The 24,984-nt window shown below is 38.4% G+C and overlaps 1 protein-coding gene across 2 annotated transcripts; it reads right to left on the reverse strand.

Moving 5' to 3' along the window:
• On the reverse strand, positions 1–24,333 carry ccdc18 (coiled-coil domain containing 18). 2 transcript variants are annotated; one of them, XM_041277085.1, is made up of 31 exons: positions 24,040–24,333; positions 23,111–23,247; positions 22,668–22,854; positions 22,198–22,368; positions 21,756–21,865; positions 21,356–21,484; positions 20,912–21,008; positions 20,574–20,695; positions 20,059–20,359; positions 19,635–19,741; positions 19,168–19,307; positions 18,400–18,620; positions 17,758–17,868; positions 17,105–17,236; positions 16,634–16,768; positions 15,313–15,390; positions 15,022–15,138; positions 14,564–14,731; positions 13,092–13,204; positions 9,710–9,873; positions 8,802–9,015; positions 6,946–7,045; positions 6,674–6,769; positions 5,888–5,956; positions 5,426–5,539; positions 4,498–4,566; positions 4,075–4,215; positions 3,435–3,572; positions 2,390–2,602; positions 1,449–1,970; positions 1–603 (listed from the first exon to the last, which is right to left on the reverse strand). In XM_041277085.1, the coding sequence occupies exons 2-31, from the start codon at positions 23,212–23,214 to the stop codon at positions 595–597; spliced, it is 4,392 nt and encodes a 1,463-aa protein (XP_041133019.1). In that variant the 5' UTR covers positions 23,215–23,247; positions 24,040–24,333; the 3' UTR covers positions 1–594. The 2 variants fall into 2 exon arrangements, with proteins under 2 accessions (XP_041133019.1, XP_041133018.1); XM_041277084.1 differs by having other exon boundaries at positions 1,440–1,970.
• Positions 24,334–24,984: the final 651 nt, after the last annotated feature.

Consider the following 24,984-nt stretch of genomic DNA (forward strand, 5'->3'; position numbering starts at 1 on the left):
GGCAATTTTTTTTATTTTTTTTAAATTGTAATTTTATTCACTCAACTAAGAAAAAAACATGTGAATGTGTACACTTGGTATGAGCACAGGACATGTGGAAGGAGAATTTCAATAATATATGATGTATTAAAGCTGATGTATTAAAAGTAATTAACACATTGTACTATACATAACAGAATACGCTGCCTTTCAGATAGTAAACGTAATGAACTACCCAGTTTCAGAATGACGACACACAGCCACTGTTAAACACTTGGGGCCATATTGATAATCAAAAGCCAGTGCAAAAGGAGAAGTTAACGTATTGTTCTGTTCTGAAGAGTTTAACACTATTTTTATTTTGTTAAATGATTGCTCTTTATTGCAATTTATTTAAATTAAAAAATGATTACTATTTGACAGCTAATAAATAAATCAATCAGAAATACAGAATCAATTAAAAAGTATTCAGTTATGAACGCAGCAGCCTCTGGTTTATTTCTTGTTCTACACAGCGCTCTTCTCGTTCTGCTAAGCCTCCCTGAAGGCGATGCAAGGCGGCTCCTCCATTTTGTAAACATTATCGTCTCAATGGCTTTCGCACCACTGTCTTCGTCACCAGTGCTGTAACAACAAACACAAAGGATTTATCAAACACCAAATATGTGCAGAATACAGTGCAGCACAACACTCCCATTGTTACAGAGAACATATTCGTGTAGTGCTGCCTTTACAAAAAACAAAAGAGCAAATACTGCCCACTCACACACACATCAAAACAATTGCATGCAAAGACCAAGTATTATGAACCAAATTGCTGAAGACTACATCTCAATTGAACAACTGCATTAAGAGGTAGGTGGACAACATACTGTACCCAAGTATTGATTTAGTTTTAAATTATGGCAAGAGTATTTCTCATATGAAAGTTTTTTTTTTCTATTTTTTTTCATATGCGTTATCACCAGAATCATGTTTTATTAGTTTACAAACTGGATTAAAATAATGCTTCATACCTGTATGGCTACTTTTATGACAATTCCTATGAAAGAGAATTTCTCTTAGATTTATCTGCAGATGCTCTTTTCTTCTTCTGAAAACAAGTATTTAGACGTACAAACAGATCCATATGGTCACTTTTAGCACCTTTATCAGATTTTACTTATATTTACTTCAGTACTATAAAAATGTTTTTTTTAAAACACTGCACCGCCACATTCTTTATACAGCGTAATATTTCATATTGAAAATCTATCTTAAGTATTCAATATGGACACTTTATAACTTCTCATACTGACGAGCAAACAACCTCAATTGAAAGTCAAGCTTTATTGCAATTTGCTTAAAGGTATTTAAAATTTAAATGAGCAACACAAAATTGCGTATCTGTCAGACAATGCTTGGTTTTGCTATTTGTGCTTGACGGCGGTAGTATTTAATACTGGAAACACTACATTTACCTGCAGTACCTGGTGATCATTGATCTGCTTCTGCCCCGGCAAACCTGCTGACCTGTGAAACGAGGCTGTCTCAGTCATCTCATTGTTGACAAACTTTGGCATGCCACTTAAAGTGTCCAGGTCAGGCTTATCGCTATCAGACACATCAGAGTCTGTCAGAGTCTCATCAGCCACTGTGTAAGTCAGAGGATTAAAAGAGGATTCATCCAGAATGCATGTTCCATCATTTTCAATGCTGCCCTGCAATCCTTTGTTAGATTTCATGAGTGGCATCATTGAGTCTTCAAGGCTGTCCGCTATACTCCTTGGAAGGTCCAGGGAATCTGTGTCTGAACAATGAGGATTGGCATCGGACGCAATTCTGGATTGACGGAGGTCCCTAAAGCTTGACTGGGCTTGCGTTAGTGATTCATTGACATGTGCATTAGACTGCCCCAGAAAAGGCAGCATTGAAAGACTGGAAGTGTTCTGCAGTCCTACTGTCCTTTCATAACTGGAGATTTTAGCTTGTAATCTTGCTACTTCTGATTCCTGGAACATAAAACAATAAATAAATAAATCACATTCATGCAGTTGGGTGTAAACTAGAAAATTAATATTTTACTAAGCAATGTATTTCAGAAAGTAGTTTGCAGACAGTTCTGAGATTGTCCTGTGATGTTGCTGGGCTGATCATTTTTTATTTACTATTTATTGGACCGATTTCAGAAAAGCAGCATGTCACAGCAAATGAATCACTGTATAGTCCTAGTTTGTCATCTTGGTTTCTAATGGGATATATACAAGTAAAACAGTCACAAGTGACATGTGCTTATTACTAATCCCCCCAAAAAAGTAAAAAGGGTTTATTTTAAAAAGTGCATTTAAAAAGTAATGCAAAATGTATATATCTAGTAGTGCAAGCTACCTCTTGCACTATAATGGAAATGTTTACATCACTGCAAACCCACCTTAATAACCAGAGCTTCATTTGCAGCCTGGATCACCCCGTCTCGGATGTGCAGTTCTGCCTGTAGATTGAGAATGTTGCTCTCAGCCTCTTCCAGTTCCCTCTTAATCTCATGCAGCCGCTCATTCAGGTTATCCTGAGTGCTTTTCAGACTGCTGGAGAGTGTACCAGTGGACATCAGCAACTTGCCTTGGCTTTCCTGTAGCCCTAGGAGCTGAAAGAACAGAATTGTTTGTAATATAACAAAACAACAACAAAAACCCAGTTTCAAACACTATTTGTCAGCTATACTTTCAGACCATACTGCTAAATGAGATGATGCATACTTTCCTGGGCAATTTTTTTTTTTTTAAATGAACACATTTGTTGCACTCTAATTGCACTCCCTTCCGCAAAACTTTTAATATGGAAACCATAACCCAACTACTGTAGCAGCACTGGAAGAAAGAAACAAACTGCAGCTTTCTCTTTGTTCTTGATTTCATTCAGTGTATGTTTTCAGATGCATTGCTTGTTTGCACTGCTCATGCAATGAGAGCTCTGAGTGCTCAGAATGCTGTCTGCATGGTCAGTTTCAGGTTCGCTTGTTGGGTTCTCCAAAGAAATCACGATTCATGAGTAAATATAAACACAGTCATGCCAGAAACTGAGTTTGTAATTTAAAAAATAAATAAATAAAATAAAATAAAATAAAACCACGATATTGGTAAATTGTAGGTTTTCACATTCTGAAGTGGTTGGTTGAAGGCAGCAGAGTTTGTAAATGGGATCTTTTTTCTTGCAACTAGAGGCTAATAAGGGTAAACACAGATCTCTTTAGGTCACACTAGTTGACAATAATTTGTCAAATAAGAGGGTCTTTTTTTCCCCTAACAGCAGCTCAGGAAGGTCAAGTGATTTGCCTGAGGTCCAAACTGGGCTGAACAAAGATTTGAATACAGGATCTCCTGGATCCAAGCTGCTTGATCACAATGTACCCAAACTACCTCCGTTCCCATGGCAAGGGGAATTAACATACAAGTTTTACCACATAAAAGCAATTTTACCTCCTTCCTGTGGGCCTCTCGTGATTGCTCCATCTCCTCCTGCAGTGCCTTAATCTTCGCCTGCATTTTTACTTCTACCTGACTGGACCGGGCTTGTGCAGCTCCCAGCTCTTCTGCTAATCGTATTGTATTGGCCTCCTAAAGCAAAGAAATAAAAAAAAGTTAATGGAAACGCCCAATTACAGCAGCAGCAAAAATCTCAGAAGATAAATGTGAAGGGCTGTTTCATAGAGCTATTTAAAATACACGTATAAACAGATGAAAAGTGTTACTATAGGTTGGTGTTTGATTCATTTTAATATATTTATTAGAAAAGTATATAATCTAAATATATATATATATATATATATATATATATATATATATATATATATATATATATCCCTTATATATATATATATATATATATAACACACACAACCTCACAAAATGAATTTTACTCCCTTTTGTTTGACTAATTCAAAAAACTGCATTAATGTTTTCAATCTAGCTTCTCAGTTTATCTACCTACCTAAAAACTACTTTTTAAAAGGGTCACTACTTCTGCTACTCACACTACCTGAAATAGATTGAAAGCGATGATACAAACAAACAGGTAGCTACATGTATGACGGGATCATCTTAGTCGGATCCAGGCTACCTTCTCCTGGGAGAGCTGGATGGTCTCGTCGAGCTCTTGGGCAAGCCGTTCCCCTTGCCTGCCAGCCTCGTGGAGCTTCAGGTGGGTATGCTGCAGCTGCTCCCGGGCCAGCCTGACCTGCTTCCCCAGCTCCAGAGCTTCCTACAAGGCAGGGCAGCAAACACAGAGTGCACCAGGTGTTCATTCTCTGCCTCAAGACATCTTTTAGCTGGTTTCGGCTACTCTACTGATCAAATTCAATTAACCGACTGAAAATATTCAGGTAACTTTTAATTCCATGCAATAAACAGAGTAAAGCATACTTAATGATGTTGTTATTATGGGTAGCAAGTGGTGATGTTTTTTTCTAAACTGTAGCAATGACGCTTTCATAAATGTATGGGTATGCTGCATAAACATAACAGAGAAAAGAAAAACACATACCAGTTCAAATTTGTTTTTCTCTTGGAGATGGGTCTTGATAAGTTCTTGTATCTCATCGAGCAGACCAACCTGTACACACAGTTAGTAGCAGAAGCTTAGGTAGGACAATCAAGTGGATTAGAAAGAATACTCTAGTTCATTGGTAACTCATTCAAATTATGAGATCAACATAGACTTTCCACCAAACCTCATCAAAAACAATTCAAATCAAAATAAAGCCATTCAAAAATTGACCAGCATTTCTGAAACTTGGGTAATGCAGCTGGATACCATGCTCAAACAAGTGGTTTTCAGACGATGAATAGAAATGGGGATTTTTCATCTGACAAGGAAAATTTAACAAATGGTCAAATACCGTAGCCTTCATTAGCTCAGCTGATCCGAGGACAGAACAGGACTGAGTATAAACGTAAGGGTAAGAAAGCATGGCGAGGGGGGAGTACAGGGATTGCACGGGAGTTCTCACTGCACGTTTACCTCATGCTTATTGGACTGGTCTATCTGCGCCAACTCCTCCAACACCCCGTTTAGCTTCACCTACATTCTGGCTTCTATCCGACTGGCCCTGACTTGTGCTGCTCCCAGCTCTTCTGCTAATTGTTTGTCATAAGTACCCAGCAGACAATACCAGTGAAGGGGAACGCCCAACGACACAATGTTTTACAACACCCCTTAGGTGCGGACTTAAATATTGTCAAAACATGTGTATTGCTAACGACTGCTAATTGAGGAGCACAGTACAAACAGATAACCTTCTCGGCTTGCAATTTGAAAATTAAACTTCTGGGAGGCCAACATGTGTCAAAAGTGGTTTATTAGAATTATTTAACTTTATTACTTTCATCGCTGAATGTATATATTTTTGGAGGTTAACAATATGTAACTTGCTGGAATCAGTATCTAGTTCTGTGGTGGCAGTGTCGACTACCTTTTCCTGGTTGGTCTTGTCCAGCTCCTGAACGAGCTGGCTCCCCTGCCGGCGAGCCTCCTGTAGCTCCAGCTGGGTGCGCTGAAGCTGCTCCCTGGTCAGCTCCAGAGAGTCCTGCAAGGCAAACCAGCCACCACACAGTAAGCCTGGACAAAACACACAAACCAGCCACCACACAGTGAGCCTGGACAAAACACACACACCTCCAACACACAGTGAGCCTGGACAAAACACACACACCTCCAACACACAGTGAGCCTGGACAAAACACACACACCTCCAACACACAGTGAGCCTGGACAAAACACACAAACCAGCCACCACACAGTGAGCCTGGACAAAACACACAAACCTGGGGAAAGTTCAGCTCTCTTCAGCACCTATCTTTACTACACATAAAAACAAAAACAACACAAGGACTACGTTATAACATCCGCCATTTCCTGTCCTGCTATTTCCTACCTTTTCAAACCTGTGTTTCTCCTGGAGTTGCTCCTTTGCGAACTGTAGCCTCTTCTCTAAGCTCTCAATCTGTAAAGAGAGGACGGTAACTGGTTAGGAAGGAGGGTCTGTCGAAGAGTCAGTTTATGAGACTAAACAGACCAAATTACACAACGTTAGTTAACTGTCAGTGTACCACTGCAGACTTTTGTCTCCAGCAGATATATTTTCATGGTGTACCTAGGAGAGTCCTTATACATTTCTCACAACTGACTGCGTTTAAACAGCTGAACAACAATGAAACTGATTTTAGTACTGATGTATGAGCAATTTAAGTGGACAAAATGTTACACATGGTACCATTTTACCTTTTCACTCCCCCCCCAACCCCCCCCCCAGAACGGGGCCTTATCTGTTAACCAGAAAAAATCTACCTTTTTACAATTGCTACTTGCTTACTTGTGGAGCCTGTCAGATCTCTTCCGGAGAAAGCAAAATAAAGGAGCTTTCTTACAGTCACTAAAAAAAAGTTTCCTGTAATTATTTATTTGGCAACACTGGCTTCTTAAGTGAAAATGCAAAATAAAAAAAACTTTCAAAACGGAACATCTTCTAGGGGGGGAAAAAAAAATACATAAAAAAATTAAATCTAATGTAAGAGAGGGTGGGGAGGCAGATACAGGCTAGAGATTCAAACATGGAATCCAAAGGGATGACATCTGCAATGTAAAGAACTGGACGTGTCTTTACACAATAACTGGAGAGTCTGTCAAAAAGCTGAATGTGAAATGTGAAAGGCACTCTTACCAGTCTGTGGCCCTCTTTAACTTCAGCCTCTAATCCAATGACTTTCTGCTCCATTTCGTTTTTGCGTTCACGCACTGTCACGTCCAGCTTTGTAATCTGAAATGTGAACGTGTTTATAAATGACAGGATTGAAGTACAGTTAGTATAGAAGCATTAGCTTCCTGTCCACACACCTGTACAACAGTCTATTCAAATAATGTACAAAGCATCAGATGGCAATGTGAATAAGCAGGTGCTCCAGCAGCCGTGTACAGGTTAAATAGCTGCTTTACCTGGCCAGCTCTCTGTTTGAGTTCCCACTGTCTCTCCTTCAGAGCCTGATCCATGTCTAGAAGCTCGTTGTTTCTGTCTTCCAATTCACCCTTACACTCCCTGCAGGAATCGAGAATGACAATCAACAGCTTGTTTCAACTTTGACCTCTTTCATATACACCCTCACAAACAGGTCGACATTGAACTAAATGGAAAGCCATGCACAAAGCATTTGTCAGAACAGATAAACAGACTATTTTGAGACATCCCTGAGCTCTAAATAAGTTTACAAGATAAAAACAAGTCCGAGGCTTCACTCGTAACTGTTGTGATAGTAAAAAAATGCTAATTCTAATCACAAGTCACACGCAAATAAGCAAGATGCACAGAAAAGTCTGATCTATTATGGGCCATCTGAAAGAATCTTAACTGGCACTTAGCGAGAGTCAGCCTTTTCTGTTTTTACATTCAACTATGGCCAAAAGTTTTGCATCACCTAGAATTTTAGGCTTGAGACAATTAAAAGAACACCATGGAGAATAAAACCAGTACCTCAAAGCTAAGTTAAGTGTTTTCACGAAAACAATATGCAGCCATTCTAGGTCACAGGTCAAAGGTGAACGGTACAGTTATATTTTCTGCAACACTGAAAATATGAAAATGGTATCTGGTATCTAACGGTTTAATAGAAATAAGCAGTTTAAGAAGTGGAGGCACTGCTAACTGCAGAACGTCAGGTCCCTTCTACAAAATGATGGAGACTTATTCCTCCATTATTTGGCCAACTACTGCTTTCAGAGTCTTTGTTAGAATAAATAAATATGTCAGAGCTCAGTCCAATAATCTCCCTTTCTTACAATCCAAAGCAGCATGGTATGGAAGTAACGTTCCTTCAGGATGAAACTAAAAACATTACGGTGACAATCATTGGCAAGAGTACGACTCAAATAGCTTGCTTAGTGCCAGTAAAAAACAGGGAGCTTAAAAATAGCTCTTATCTGAAGTGTTTTTCAAAATGCTCAAACCCTTCTGGAAAGCATGATTTGATCAATTCTAAAGCAGATACACTTGTAAACAAGTCTTTAAACAAGAAGTGCACAGTATTGGGTTATTTGTGTAATGGCTTTTACAGGCCAGATGAAATGGCCTTTTCACGGATACCGGTTATATATCCGGGTAGATAAACTTCAATTATTTCAAATTTGGAGCTGGTTGTCATTTTTATATTGAAAGAAATGTCCTTGTCCTTATTCTATCACTTTACATGTTCTAAATATTTCCAGCAATAGCACTCTGCAAAATCTAGGTCACAACCTTGTTTTTTTTTTTAAGGATGTGCCTTGAAGCTGTACTAAAAAATCAAACTCCCCCCCACTCCACTCACATGCTTTCTGAAGAAAGCTGACTTCCGTTATATCTTGTGCTATCTAGGTTCTGCATTTAAAATATGGATGTACTGTACATTCCAAGGTATATTTATAATATGTATCAACTAAACAATTCATAAATACTCTTTTGAACTAGAATATGGAAATGTTTTACATTTTATAAAGCATAGGACAAACAGACAATTCCAGTTTAATGGCAGAAAATCAATTTTTGGCTGAAGTTGTCTCGGGGATCCAATCGGTCCTATATTCCACTGTGCTTAACACAACATTACTTGTTTAATGATCAGAAATCACATTTTCTTTACTTATACGCTTCCACATTTTCTTTTAACACTTAAATTGTTTCCGCAGGTTACAGAACTCAGAAAATACAGCTCTGTGCAGAGAGGACAGCAGGAGATAATAAAAAAGACAGTCAGGTCAAGTCTTGATATTGTGTGTGCAGTTGTTCAGTGCTGGAGGTCTTGAACGGGGCTCAGACTCACCTAAGCTCTGCGGCGAGCTTCTCAATGACTGCTTCCTTCTCCCCAGCGGAGAGCTGGGTCTTCTGCAGCACACTGCTCAGCTCCTGGAGCTGCCCCGTGGTGTCCACCAGCTCCCCCTGCACCTTCATCAGCTGGTCCTCCAGCAGCTGGGTCCTCTGCAGGGAGTTATGCCGGTCAGCCTCGCTGCGATGAAGCTTCTCCTCCAGGTCTACCACTGCATGGTGAACAAAGGTTCTTCAATTCACAGTATCTGCATTACAGTACAGCATGCAAGCCATAGCACCCTGAAGTCTGAAGAGGGGTTCAGGTTTCTGCTAAAGCAGAAAGTTTGCTTAAGTGCAGTATCTGTGCCTGTGTGTTTATCTGTTAGTTTTGTACCTTGGATTCAAAAAGGACATGTAAAAAGGTGCCTGTTTTTTAAGTGCAAGCAGATGTTTCACAGTTGAAGTTGCTTTCTTTTCCTACAGATCCCAAGGCAGCACAGCCTGGGAAACACAGCGTACTGGAACTCACGCCAACCCCAGAACTGGCTTCCCTTTTCTTCCTCATAAATTATAAAATAACCACTAAACTAACCCATTGTTTTATTTTTTTTAAATGAAGCAAATATATCTAGCGAAAAAATACAAACCTACTTGCTACACTGCTGTTAACTTCAAGCTATCTTCCTTTTTACTACTGATTATTTTCGAAAAAATAAATACTTCTCAAAAAAAAAAAATAAAAAAAAAAAAATAGTTATAACCAATTTCAAATGATGCTTCTGCAAATCCTTCAATCCCAAAAAAGCCTAATAAACAGGATAAATTCCACACACCACTGATGGCTAAAATGAAATGTTCATGTAGCAAGATTGGAAAGAGGTAACATTATAGTACTGAGGCTGGTAATAGGCAACACTATGGTACCAAGATCAGACTTCTTGTCCAGCTGTCCCTGTGTTTCTCGCAGGGTGCACTCGAGTAAGTCAAGCTGGCTGGCCTTGGTGTTGTTGTCTCTTTTCAGCCTCAGGAGCTCCTTCTCCACCTCCATCAGCTTGTTCCTGCAGTCATCCATCTCCATCTTCATCTGTCTGAACAACAAAACAGGGACAAGCAGGTTAGACACCACTAAGGTACGCACACTGCCAGGGATGACGAGGAGCAGCTCTTTATATAGACAGCATGAAATACCCTTTACAAACCCAGATTTTATAGAGCGGAGTCGTCATATGACTACAGAGAGCCTAAAGCAACGTAACACTCCTAATCCTGGCCCCAGAAAATACTGGGAAATGTACAAAAAAATCTTATTCATGACAGAGTACAGCTGTCCAGTCTCTACAGTAATTTAGTTTTGCTTGATAAATAATTCATGCTGTTTGTCTTGATGGTTACATTATGCAAAGAAAGTTCAATGCACAAGTTTTATATTAACACAAAATAAAACCATTAGATATATAGAATATATCTATTGACAGTTATATGTATAGATATATATATATAATATATATATAATATATCTATATATATATATATATATATATATATATATATATATATATATAATGTATATGTGTGGGTAACAGTCTCGTTGTCAGAGCAGAAGTAAGAAGTTTTCTTCCAGAACAACGAAAATACTTGGCTTGATTCATGCGCCCTTCACAAAGACAAATCTGCCTGATTCCAGCCTTGCTGAAGCACCCCCAGATAAGTCCAATTTTCAGCTTTGCCCAACACCTGGTTGTCTAATCATTAGATGGAGACCTGGAGAGGCCTACAAGCCACAGTGTCTCGCACCCACTGTGAAATGTGGTGGAGGATCGGTGATGATCTGGGGGTGCTTCAGCAAGGCTGGAATCGGGCAGCTTTGGCATGAATCAAGCCAAGTACAAGGTTGTCCTGGAAGAAAACTTGCTTCCTTCTGCTCTGACAATGTTCCCCAACTCTGAGGATTGGTTTTTCCAGCAGGACAATGCTCCATGCCACACAGCCAGGTCAATCAAGGTGTGGATGGAGGACCACCAGATCAAGACCCTGTCATGGCCAGCCCAATCTCCAGACCTGAACCCCATTGAAAACCTCTGGAATGTGATCAAGAGGAAGATGGATGGTCACAAGCCATCAAACAAAGCCGAGCTGCTTGAATTTTGGCGCCAGGAGTGGCATAAAGTCCTCCAACATCAATGTGAAAGACTGGTGGAGAGCATGCCAAGACGTATGAAAGCTGTGATTGAAAATCAGGGTTATTCCACCAAATATTGATTTCTGAACTCTTCCTAAGTTAAAACATTAGTATTGTGTTGTTTAAAAATGAATCTGAACTTATTTTCTTTGCATTATTCGAGGTCTGACAACACTGCATCTTTTTTGTTATTTTGACCAGTTGTCATTTTCTGCAGATAAATGCTCTAAAATGACAATATTTTTATTTGGAAGTTGGGAGAAATGTTGTCAGTAGTTTATAGAAATAAACAAAAATGTTCATTTTATCCAAACACATACCTATAAATAGTAAAAACAGAGAAACTGATAACTTTGCAGTGGTCTCTTATTTTTTATATATATATATATAAGGATATTTGTATTACAGTGGCAAGGCCACAGCACTGTAAACTCTGCAGTGTCTCTAGCTGTGAGAATTAGCATTGGCAGATGATGCATTCCTCTGGAAATAAGAGATACCAAATGCCCAACAGCTTAGATAATGTTATCTGCATTTTCCATTTCCCTTTCTCAGTATGCCTCCATTCTATTTATAGTCCTGCATTTTCCCAAGCTAATTAGTTTCCATAAAAGAAAATGTGTCATATTTGTTTGCGTGTATCATTTGTTTTCAATCAGAATATCATTTTACCTCTGTGGTAGTTTAGAGACTATGCTAGATTGTTTTGCATTATAATAAAAATGCCAAACAACTGAAGGAGCCAATTGTTTGTACAAGGGCTTATGGTTATGGTGTGATCAAAAACAAATGCCTATGGCGAGTTTAATCAAATTCAGGCAAACTGTTCACATACAAAATCCAGAAATTGTGTAAAACAGGCGAGACTGATCCTAAAAAAAATCTCAAGAACAGGTAGTGAAGATTGACCATAGATAACTTTAAATCACAATTAGATGAACAGTTCTCAGCAAATATAACGTGTGTAAATTTCCATTACCTAGACTTTGATTCTGATACAAACCTCTGCCATTGAATGTCCATAACCAGTTAATTAGAACTGGGTTACTGGTTTTCTCTACAAACAAGCTCCTCCAAAATAGCGTAGCTGTGGGGAATATGAATAACCCACAGAGGAGAAGGACTGTGGAAAACATAATGCTATCAAAACAATGAACTCTATTTATATAACATAGTGTTTACACATGCTTTTTTTATTTATTTACTGCTGTATTCAGTAGTCATGTTCAGAAAAGAAGGATTCCTGAACATATTTATAAAGCACAATGCAGAACTGCATCCGTCAATCGTCAATCACAAGGCACTTTAATCACAAGACAACATTTTACATCAGCATGAACTGAAAGTCATGTTATGTTTTACAAAGTAGTACACAAGTTCTTTCGAACGTTTTGCTTAGATTTAGGATTCCGTACAATTTAGTTTGCCGTGTTTGTGTAACCCCGCATATACCTCAACGCTGCAGTGTTGACATCTGTAAAAATACTGACACAGTAGGGTTGTTTTTTCTTGCAAAAAAACCCCAAAAAACATCCTAACGCACAGAATCTTTAACAAACAGAAGCCGAAAGGTCACATGCTCCTAATATAGCATCCATATTAAGGTCACAGGTCTATGCAACAAGTACAACTTTTTGATACGAAAAGCTTAAATTCATTGTAACAGCACATCAAAAATAAATGGTTCTCACATACGGAAACCTGTCATATGAAAATTGATCTTTATGGTTCCATTTTATAATTAGATTAATAGTAGATTCTGTATTAAAAACAGTAAGCTACAGAGAGAAATATTTATCACTTTCTTTTTCTATAGGATTTTGCAGTCACCAGCTTTTTAACACCAAACACTAAAAGCTTATTTTAACACTCAGCCAGCCATGATTGAGGGCTCATGATCTTACTGGAATCTCTTGCTGTAATGGCATTTAGCAACCTAATATAATCCAGTACAAAAAAACAAAAAACATTACAACAATACTCAATGGAGAGGGCATTACTGGTCAGAGAATTGTCATTAATGCCCACTGCATTGAACATTGTTCAGGTCATTTTCTCCACTGTGCCCACAAGCTGATATTAATAATACACTCTTACTTCATACCAGAAGAAAGTCAGATCACTTGCCTTTCTTTATCTTCAGCCTCCTGACAGACTTTCCAAAGCTTCTCTTCTGTGTTCTCCAGCTCTTCCTTCGCGGCCTGCTTCTGCTTCTGAAGTTCTTGCTCTAATTTTGAGACCTGCCATAAAATAAAAATCAAATCCACCTTTTAGAATAAGAGCATTGCAAAATAACATGGCAGCGATGTAAGACCAGTGCTGCCTTTTGTACTACAACTACCTATTGTTATATAGGGATTGGGGTAGCTTGATTCAGAGGCAAATGAAATGTCCAGTCAAAACAGACGTATAATGTTGTAAAAAAAAGAACTGTTAGAGACCCTTTTGTATCGATCACACAAAAAGATATAAATAAATAAATAAATAAATAAATAACTTGCAACGGTTTTATTCTGCAGAATGTTTTGTATCATTTTTTTTTTTTTTTTTAAACTAAATTCCAAAGAAGGATTGTGACTTTAGAGGACTTTAGGACAGTGCTCTCGGGGCACAATATCCTTAAAAAAAAAAAAAAAAAGGGACTTTGGTTTGAACAAAGTCACCCAAGGACAGCACCCAGATTCCCAGCTGGAGCAGCTTCAAATTATCCAGGAGCAAGGTCACCACGTGCACATCTGGCAGTAACTACTTTTTTTCTGATTGTATCTCAATTGTACATCAAACAAGGGATGCAATTTAAGGAGTTATTGGTAATACCATCTGAATATATCTTAATATCTTATCTCTATAACCAAGTTTGGCCACACTAGAGTAATGTACAAAGGCTTGTTTTACAGGCATGCCATGTGTTTCATGACATTTTCTTGTAGACATGGAAAACCATTCCACTCCAATTAAAGACTGCCCATATCCCTGGCAGGTTTTTACTAGAGGGTTCACAAGATAGCTCACAGCTGATAAACACTGCATCCAATTCAACTGGAAACTCTGAAACCACAGTAAACAGATCCACAGCAGTCAACTCCACCTAAATCACGTTTTCTAACTGAACGTTGTTTTTTCAAATTTCTTTAAACTGATTTCTTTAAGCTAGATGGGATTGTTCTTATGAAGTCTACATAATTCAAAAGCTTGAGATGTAGCCAATAAAATTTGCACCACTCTTGTGAAAGTAAATTCAAATTGTTGTTATAAAATTAGCAGCTAGAATTGTGTCCAATATTTTCCATTAGGCAAATTACTCCTAAGTAAATCTTTGGAATGGGCAATGTGTCAGTGTGTGAAATCAGCCCCTTCGAGGCCTTATACTAACCTTGCCAATGGCTTGTTACAAGATGTGTAACAAGTTTTATCACCAAAAATGGTGCAAAGGGCACTTCAGTATTAATACCTTGATACATTGTCCAAAGTGTTTCCCTGCACTCTGGTTGAACAGATCATGTTTCTGCAGTCACTGTAGTATGAAACTAAGCCCCAAGAAATCTGGCTAGCTGGTCTGAGCAGCTCCACACAGCTCACTTGTTGACTCCCGTGGGTACCTGTCTCTCGAGCTCCGCCTGGCTGTCCTCCAGCTCTCCGATCCGGCAGCTCCCCTGCTGTAACATCTGCAGCTGCTGCTGGAGGGTCTGCTGCAGGAGCACGTTCTGTCCGCTGGTCTCCTGCAGGGTCAGCATGCTGCACTTCATCTCTTTCTGCAGGAGATGGACCTGAAGAACACGCACACACTCAAACAACAAGCAAGCACTCCACGGGCCACTGGCCGGCACTTTGAACAACAAACAGATTCAAATGCATAGTTCTGCTGCTCCGATATCACAAGACTTCTCTCAAGCCTTTGTTTCTTTTTCTTGCATACATGTGTGCTTTAGTTCTAGGCTTGTGTCACACAAGTGGGACTTCTTTGGCTTCACGTCATGCAAGTCCTGAACTAAACGAGGTCTTGCAAGTGCTAAACCCTGCCTCTAGTACAGAACGTGTTAATGAGAAGCTGGTTCACCTCTTCAGACTTTTTCTGTAGCTGCACCTCAAAATGCTCCTTGTGGTCTTCCACTTCCTGCAGGTAGAACTTTAACTCATCTTTGCAAGCTGACAGTGCTGCCTCAAGGTACCTAATCTATAGAGATTCAGAAAGATAAAACACCATGGTCACTTTTTAAAAGAAAAGAAGCTTGATTCTTGTACATACAACACATTTATCTTGTAACATACTGTACTGGCATGTCTAGAAATACTAAAACAGTGTGAAAAACATGCAGTCCTTTAGGTGTACTTTTTAAATCAAACACACCTTCTCTGCTGCTTCTTCAGCTTGGTCCTGGAAATCCTTGAATGCTTCGTCATTCCTTTTAGTTTTTACTTCCAGCTCCTGTGAACACACAGCAAGTTCTTACCAATACATAAATCAAAACAGCCATGGTCATGTTGCCATCCATTGTACCCAGCATTTTCCAACACACTGTTTCAAAGTTATTAAACACAAGAGAATGGGGAAGCTTTGGCATGTTACAAGATTTCTCCTTTTGTTAATCATGGTTGCAGCCTAAAAAAAAAAAAAACTTGTTAAATTATCTGGTATGTTACGACATGTTTTTCTGACACAAATAGGCCAACTGAAATGGTACACATTACTGGGAGAAACTTATAATTGTACTTATTTTTTTAAATAAAAAATATTTAGAAATATTAAAAAGAAACTTAATAAATTCAATGACTATCAAAAGGATTACAGTTTTTGTATTGATATGCATCATGTGTCCACTGCTGCCATCTAGCTTACGACTAGGGTATGACAAACAGAGGCAACTTTTGTCTGAATTCCAACTAAACACATTTCTGTATTAGGCCCTACACGAAGATGCATTACAGTAAGTAGCATTTCAGCTATTAAAATATGCTTCTCTAGAAGAAATGTGAAATGTCAGTATTACAATGTGCTACCCTTATGAGTCAGGAAGGGGGCATTTATTTTATTTAAATTACTGATGTACAAAAACTATATCCCTCTGTCAACTGAACAAATGCATTTGGTGCAACAAAATGTTTGTGTACTGAAGTGGTACATTTCGATCCCTTTATCATGTGTGCATGTCATATTGCAGTAGAGGTATATTTTATTCATTCCTGTATTCCCTGCAAGCACAATTCTGGGAAAAATGATTCTACTTTTGGCAGCAGGTTATGGACTATCGGGAAATGTGATATGCATACATCCAGTCAATTCAAATGAAAAATGCCTGCATCTCTTTTCCACTTGCAATTTTGCACATTACAGAATGTATTGACTCCTGGGCTCTATTTTAAAGTAAAAAAGTAGCGAGAAGCAACTAAAAACTTATAACTGCTCATATTTTAATCTGCACATTTATAGACCATTGGCTGTCAAATTGTTCACTAAATATTTTGCAACTGATGAAATGATAAATGTTCGATCCTGAAATACTTACAAAAGATTTTTGGAGAAAGTGCAGCACTACACAAAATGTTATTAATTTACTATCAAATGCAAAGCAACTGTGTGCAACATACTCCACCCCCGAAAAAGAGGACCAATTAATTAATGCCAGGTCTTGGCAACCAAACCCTTGCCAGCCCAGCCCAGCCCAGCCCACCTGTTGGGTCTGTGCCAGCGCTGATTCCAGGGACTCTACTCTTCGGTGCTTGGCCTGGATGTCCTGCTGCAGAATGGACAGCATTCTGGCCTGCTCTTTCAGTTTCAGCTGCTTCTGCTCAATGTCACTCTGGAGCTAGTGACAACACCCCATGCAAACAAATGAGACATTTAGTGAAGAATGTCCCTGTCTTCAGAGAACAAAAACCAAGCAGCAGCGTAAACGTATTATATTTAATTATATTTACAGGGTCACAAGCAGCTCTACTAAGGTATTCATGAGAAGGTATATGATCACTAACAGATTTTATAAGCTTGTAAACTACTTACATGCCAATCCTGTGAATCAGTATTTTGAACATAATAATAATAATAATAATAATAATAATAATAATAATAATAATAATAATAATAATAATAGAGATGTGTATTACTATTAGTGTTACTGATTAAAAATATGTATAAAGCTTACCATTTCAATGTTGCCCTCCAGTTCTTTGCACTGTTCAGTGTGAATTTTTTGGGTATTTTCACATGCCAACAGAGCATCCTTCTGTTCTTTTTTTAAAGTCCTTTTCAAGCTTTGAATTTGGTCATTGTTTTCCTATGAAAATAGAAAGGAAATGACAAAGAATTTGTCTGTGATATTACATAGTCCAAATAGTGGCCACAATTACGTACACAAATGTTAAATAAAATCTTATGGCTGTTTTTCACAGTGGCAGCAAAACACACATTGCAACATACAGACAAAGTTTGCAACTGCAGTTTGGTTAGACTTGTACTTAGCAAACAGTGGCACCAGGTGGCTAGATGGTGAAAATGTGGCAAAGATTTAAAAGGGAAAAACAAACTACAAGGCCAAATTTCTTCCTTCAATCTGAAATTCAAGATTTAAACTATTTAACTTTTTTTAGTTTTTATTTGTGCAACCAAGTTTCGTAACATTACAAACTATTAAAACCGATCATGGTTTAAACAGTGGCATTTGTTAAAATCAAGACACATTAAAGCAATCTGTTTATAACTTAAGATGAGTAGATGTCTCTTTCTCATTTCTTTAAAACAAATCTAGCTTATTTCTGATGGCTGATAAGACAATTTTAAACAGTCTTGACAAGTTACCATCAGCTCCAGCTCCAGGTCAGAAGTTCTCGCTACTGCAGTGGAGTATGCATTGGACTTCTCTGCTAGTTGCTTCTCCATTGCTGAAAGCTGAGCATTTCTCTTCTTCATCTGCATTTTACAAAAGTGTTAGTAACTTAAATACACCATCACAGCAGTAAATACAAGTTTAGAGCTACAGGATCAGGGTCATAAAAAGTAGGTCGCTGTGACCATGTGACGCATGTGCATGTCCTTTCACATCTTCAGCAACACGTAAAAAAATAAAGAAACTTGCCTTTACTACTGAAACGTACAAAGGGATGTGTGAATTGTACAGGAAGAGCATTGCTATTGCAGAACAACACACTGGCAGAAAACTACAGTCTAGTATCCAAAGGGTACTAGAACTGTCTCGCTAGTTTGTCTAGCTAAGCACAGGTATGACAAATGAATCTCACAATAAAAGCTGGAATGGTTTATGCTGCTATATGCTATTGAGATCTTTTTTAATCTCTACTGGGGGGAATAGGCATTGAAAGTATTAGGAAGGGGCAATACCACAGGATAGGAGTTAAAGCTGCACTGAGTTGGGCCAAGCTGCTAAAACAGAAGAGCACATAACATAAAAAGCACAGCAAGCTCTCGTCACTCTACACCGACCTCTCGCTCCAGTTTGTTTGCCTCGGCTGCCTTGTCTAGCAGCTCGTTCTGAATCTCCTGAAACTGACTGGTGCGCTGATCCATACGGGTCTGCAGGGCGCAGATCTCGGCTTCTGCCTCCACCAGCTGGGACTGCAGCTTCCTGATCTGACTCTCCTGTCTCCTCTTTTCCTCCTCAAGACCAAGGATCAGGGGCTGCAGCTGCTGGTACTTTTTCTCCGCTTAAAAAATAAGACGCTGTAATAGGTTTTGTGTGTTGATGCAGCTGAAGGATGTATAGTCGATGATGCATGATTTGATATGGTTATACAGATGAAGCAAAATGTAGATGTATTTTGTCATCATTCATAATTCAGGATGCTGGTCAGGCATCGACTGTGCTGCTTTTACTTTGCAGTGTTGTATCTTTGTTTGCTTGCTCTATGTAGGTGATTTTTTGCACATTTGTATGTTGTTATTTTTCTGTTGTGACTGGTACCATATACGCTGCTCTAATTTGAAAGTTCATATAGGACTTTGTCACTAAACCAAAAGTGTTTGCGCTGCACAATCCACACTAATGTCCCATAGGAAATTAGTTCAACCGGCATTTATGACACTGGCAACCTATAGAGCAGCAAATTTGGCTGCATTTCCAATACTGTTTTGTAAAAGATATACATAAAATATAAAATAATTCGTAAAAGACACCCAGACAACATAACACAAACAGACAGGCAGACATAGAGACATGCACATTGTGCCTTCTGAAATGAGTGACACACTCACCTGGCTTCATACTCGACAGCTCTGCCCGAGTGCTGCTTGCGCTTCCCTGGCTCGTCTGAGGGAGGTGCTGAGCTGCCTTTCGGAAGGTGGACTCTGCCTGAAGCTTCTGAATCTCTGCTTCTTTCACAGAGAGCTGTAGCCTGGTTAGAAAAAAGGGAAGAACAGGTCATATCACAAAGCAGGAGTTCTAACAGTCTTTTTATTGATTCTAAATTATTACTAGAAGCCGATGATATAGGTAACAATAAACTATGTTAACAATTTAAAATACTGAATAAAATGCCCAAACCAGTTATCTTTAAGAGAGTTGTTGTTTGTTTTGTTGTTTCATACTTTTTAAAAGCCTGCAAGGTGAGGACAGTGCCATAATGATAATTAAATCCTGGAATATGTTTAATTTCAGCAACATATCCTGTATAAACATCTTTCAATGTCATGGTACAATACAGTTCACATTGTTAGTATACCGGAGGTCCTGAACCAGTGCTTTTGTTTGTTCACTGCTGTTGCCCAGGCTTGAAGACAGGGAGTGGTTTGAACTGCTGGGTTTTGTATTTATTGTTCCAACTTCCACCTTTAAAAACAAAGAAAACATTGTAAAAGATTATCACATTCAAACATTATAAAACATTTCAAGCACATGAAACTGAAAAGCAGTAAAGGTTTTTCAAATCAACATTTTAAAATGAGCCTGGTCATAACAAGTCTACATCTGCTACCAGATGTATAAGTCATATCCTTTAAAAATAAAAAGTAATACAGATTAAAATATATTTGTCATATAATAATTATGCACAAGTACTGAATACTGTATGTAATGACTGACTTCACTTAATTGCATGATTACAGAATACTAACAACGTGCAGCCTTTGTTTGAAATCAGCAGCTACCTCTCTGTTATTTAACTGTGACAAGATGGACTCCAGGCTGGCCAGTTCAGACTGCGTCTCTTCAATTTCCTTCTGGCACGCAACCAGTCTCTCATTCTGCTGGCTCGTGAGAGTTCTCAGTTCCTGGTTTTCCCTCTTCAAGGAGCACTTTTCTTCTAGAATCCTATTTTTAGCTGTCAACTCTGATTCAAGTATAGAAATCTTCTGGTTGGATTCAGTCAGGGCAGATAACAGCTCCGTCTTTTCAGCCTCCATATTACTAAACGTTACTTGATCTTTGCTGGATGCTTCGTTTAGTTTCCTGTGGTAGAATAGTAAATAAATAAATAAATACATTTTAAAAAAAAAACACATTATAGAAGTCCTGCATGTTGTTACAATGTGTACAATGCCACATGACAAATGTTTTGTATAGCCCGTTCTGTGCGTTTCGCTGCGGTCATTTTATTTGTATTAGAATATGGAATTATAAACAGTAAATATACAAGGACTTGTTTATTAAAATGCTAAAATACCTAATGTGGCGTCTCATTCCCTCCATTTCCTGCTCAAATGCAAAGCATTTCTTCTGAAGCTCTTGTCGTTCACTTTCACACTGCGCCAGACTGCTGTTTAGTCTTCCTTCATTTTCAGAGAGCTTACAAAGAATAAAACTAAATTACTGGCTGCTGTAGTTAGAGCTTATAAGCATTTCCACTCCAAGGCAGAGCAGTGTTAGCAAACTACAAATACAAGTTATAAAAACAACCATTGTATTCAAATATTTCTAGTTTGGAGGCATAATTAAAGCCAGGTTAACTACAAAACATTTATATTTAAATCAAGCTGTGCATCATGGCCTGCTTGCTCTTACCTTCTTCAGTTTTTCTGAAAAGATGTCTTTGTTTTGTTGAAAAGCTACAGTCAGTTTTTCTGCGTTAATCAGGGCTTCATTCCTTTGTTGTTCAGCTCTGAGAAATAAATAAATACATCTGTCTATAGGAGATTGGTGACTTCCTCTAAACATGCTGAATCACAGTCCACTCATTAATTCAATCATTTAAGAATGACCAATAACTAACTGATACCATACTGTTATTGATGTCGCCTAGTGTGGAGTATATTTGGTTATAGAACATGAAAATTAAACAGTTATAAATGGCACATTCACCAAAATCAATTTCATAACTAGCAAATAACAAATGTCTGTATTGAGCTATGGTTTCCAGAATCAAAACTCAAACAAGTCTTTATTTATCCTAACTCTATAAAAAGTAGCTGGACAGGTGATGCAAAAAAATAAAGCCAAAACACATACCTTTTCCCCAGTCTAGCCTTCTCAGAGAGTTCAGTTTTCACTCTCCTCAGTTCCTCCTTCATCTTCTCCATTGCTCTCTCCATGGTCTTCACAGTCTGATGACTCTCTTCCAGCTTCTCTTCTGCATCTCTGGAAAGGAAACGGAAAAAAAGAATGGTTTTTAAAGCCATAAAATTCTCAATGGATCCATGTGACATGGGCAACTGTATGGCAAGCGTCCCCAAATAGAACCACCTTCCGTGGGCATAGAGGAGATCAGCCTTCATGCCCATCCCAGTTTTAGATACTGCCAGTCCACTGATGGAAGGAGGTGTAGTCATGCATTCCCTAATCCCCCATAATGACAAAGAACAGTTATTACACTGAACTTTTTAATAAATGTGCAACAGGGGATGCTTGCCTTAGTGCATTCTCTTGAGCTTCAACTTCAGCCTCCAGACCAATGATCTGATCTTCCAACTCTGGCACACTGACAACATTAGATGTAAGGGTTAATTCCAGCAGCCGAATCTGTAAAAATGTAAATTAAAAGGTAAATTTAACTGCTGCCTTTGCTACGCTTCCACCTTCACCATGGACACAATGCTTAGGTACAGTACTTATTAGTGTTACAAACAAATGTTTCACAGATCATTGTGAAGCATATTAGAATATTTTCAAAGATATTTAATAACTGTGTTTTAAGTCAACGGAACAAAGTCTCTGATTTCAGGATATGAGCTAAAACAAGCTTTCCCTAACTGCAGGGAAAGTGAAAAACTATGACATGAAAGTTTAACACCCAAAATGGAAAACTGACTTCAAAATATAAAAATGGCTGTTTCTTGCCTAAAAATACACACCTTTGATTTAGAATCTGTCAGTTCAAACTGCACTGACTCCAGGTCAGTAAGCAGCTGATGATTCTCGGAGATCAGAGAGGAATTCTCCTCCTGGATTACACTAAGCTTCTTCCGCAGTTTCTCATTTTCCAGGTCTATCATCCTGGTGGACGAGGAGAAACCTGAAAAGGACTAAAATCAAAGTAGCATGAGACAATCTTGAAGGACTTGCCTAGCTACTGCTGCATGCCATGTAAGCATGTCTTTGGTGACTCATTTAAGGTCTGTGAAAGGGACACGAATGGGCATCCTTATTTAATCACAGGACAAGACACATGGGCTGGTTCAGTGTACAACAGTTGTATTTATTTGCTTAAAAAGGTATCTGATTACATCTACGTCTGAGATTTACCGTTCATCAAGACTATCAGTTGTAAAATATTTTCCAAGGTCATGCAATTGTGGCAATGCACCTGACAGCTGGTTCTTACTCTGGAACTGGTGTTGGCTCCAGCACTGTTCGAAGGCCTCTTGTGTTCAGCCATTCTGCGGCTCCTTGTGATGTGTTCGCTGCTTGATAAAGATTCTGCTTCATTAGGCTGGTCCAGGTCTTCCAGGGTTAATCCAACAGGAACACTACATAGGGAACTGTAGTCTGAATGGTCGCTTGAGTTGTCCCTGATTTTAAAAAAGTAATGACATTACATAGTGTCTGTTGGACATTCAGGGACTAATTATTTTACAAGCTCTCAAAGAGATTTTAAGACTTGTTTATTCTCTGCACAAAAAAAGTAGAAACGTTCCATACCAAAATAACGTCTAAAATGTGTTTTATGTGTTCTAATTTTTTTTATTATTATTATTGGTGATCAATAGTACATCATAACTTTAAAATGCCTACAAAAAATAAAAAATACAACGACAGAGAACTTACTTGAGTTCTTCTCCTAAGTTCTGCAGGCGCTGTTCTGTGCTCTTCAATCGTTCCTTGATAGCAACCACATTTGCTGTCAGGTTTTTTTCCTCGTTGTGGAACATTTATAACACTCTGCCAAGCAGTGATGCCCTGTACTTTATGTAAGAAATTACAATTAGGTAATTAAGTTACAGAAAAATAAAACACCACCCAAAATAGTGGGAGATGCAGTAAACAGGGAATTAAATCAGATTATATATTTAAATGCACAGTTCAGTCCTTGATCAACACCTGGGTTCGATAGAACAGATGCGTTTTCCTTGTTTTGTGTTCTCTCGTATTGAAATTTCCTAGAGCTTACAGATACATAATCCTTCTCTCCTTCTAGTGCACACACTGTAATAAGAATATTTGTTTTTATACAGCGCCTTTCATAGTGGACCACCATCACAAAGCGCTTTACAAGATACGAGACTAGGTTGTGTGAACTATGCATCAGCTGCAGAGTCACTTAACAACGTCTCAGCACGACAGACGGAGGTCACACAATGAGTCAGTGGTTGAGTTGGGATTTGAACCGGGGAATTGCTGGTTACAAGCCCGTTTCGTTAACCTCTGGATCACACAGGATTATGATTGTTATTATCATTCGGCGAGTTAGTTACCAGTCTCGGCTTAAGTAATGTTAAACCAGTAAGGCAGTAGAACGTCTTTCACACTGACATTATATAGAGATTATTTTTTACTTTTGCCTAGTTGATCGAGATTTCAACATTTGACAGTGGTTGTTAGATTAATTATGACAAAAAATCACTAGCTTTCAAGACCTAGAAAGTCTCTTCTTCGGGTGCAAGTGGACATTTAAAGAAACGTCCGTTTTTGGTTACTTTTGCATGCAACAATTGTCTGAAACTGCAATGACAAAATAGATGCGGCTTATCACCTACCTTAACAATATGTATCCGAACAGCAAAGTCTGGCCACAAGACCAGATTTTAATGAGACACCGTCAATGTCTAATATATTTGTTATGGAAGATCTGGAAGCCCAAAACCTTCAAAATTAAAAGTAATCACATCGGATGTTACATTTAGCCACGCGCGTATACCATAAAACCAGTATATAAATATATCAAATTCAGTATTATGAATCGGAAATCGGTTCCGAAATACCATTTAAAACCGTAAACTATTGTTAATTTACAAATCTCTTCCCGGTTGCGTTGATTGAACACAACGTTGGCGAGCGCCGCGTTTTATGATTGGATAAAAGGGAACGGTCGAAACATTTGTAGTTAAGCTGATTGGTTTGTGTAGACACCGGAACTAAGGCAGCCGCGAATGAAGGCGCTTCTTGAGACCATAGATACCAGGTATAAGGTTAGAGTACAACGAAAGAAAAGAGTTGCACACTTAGGGTCAATGATCTGTTTAACAGAATGTCTTTGTTTGCAACTGCTTGGTTGGTGTGCTTGTATTTAACGATACCGTACACAGCCATACAAATTATAGTTTTACAGGTCGACATTCATCGCCCAAAATATCATAACCGTGGGTTATGAATTACTATAACGTCATGCAGAAAACAATACACTGGAGAGCTCATTTTGCCAGGAAACGTTATTCAAATTTAACTATCATAAGGTATATACACAGAAGTTAAGATTTTTTATTTGTAGCAAATCCTACTTTCCTTCCATTTTTAATTAACTTGGTTAGCACTCCTGATGTAACGGACATGAGCTTAATCAGTAATACAGTAATACTACAGTAATACTAGGGTGCAGTGGGGATCTGAATATTGGCTTAAATGTTTGTTATTCTTGTGCAAAAAATATTTTGTTGGTTTCCCCCTAGAATAAATTTCCCTATATTAAAATCTCTCTCTTTACA

This window comes from Polyodon spathula, chromosome 18 (genome assembly GCF_017654505.1).
Source record: "Polyodon spathula isolate WHYD16114869_AA chromosome 18, ASM1765450v1, whole genome shotgun sequence".
Taxonomy (NCBI): domain Eukaryota; kingdom Metazoa; phylum Chordata; class Actinopteri; order Acipenseriformes; family Polyodontidae; genus Polyodon; species Polyodon spathula.

Bases quoted from the DNA above. Each gene is read 5' to 3' on its own strand.
- ccdc18 (XM_041277084.1), bottom strand. From the start codon at position 23,214: ATGTTCCACAACGAGGAAAAAAACCTGACAGCAAATGTGGTTGCTATC. The intron at 22,855-23,110 runs GTAAGTTCTCTG...TTTTAAAATCAG, and splicing joins AACTTAGGAGAAGAACTCAA to GGACAACTCAAGCGACCATT. The intron at 21,485-21,755 runs GCAAGCATCCCC...TTTCCTTTCCAG, and splicing joins GCTCAAGAGAATGCACTAAG to AGATGCAGAAGAGAAGCTGG.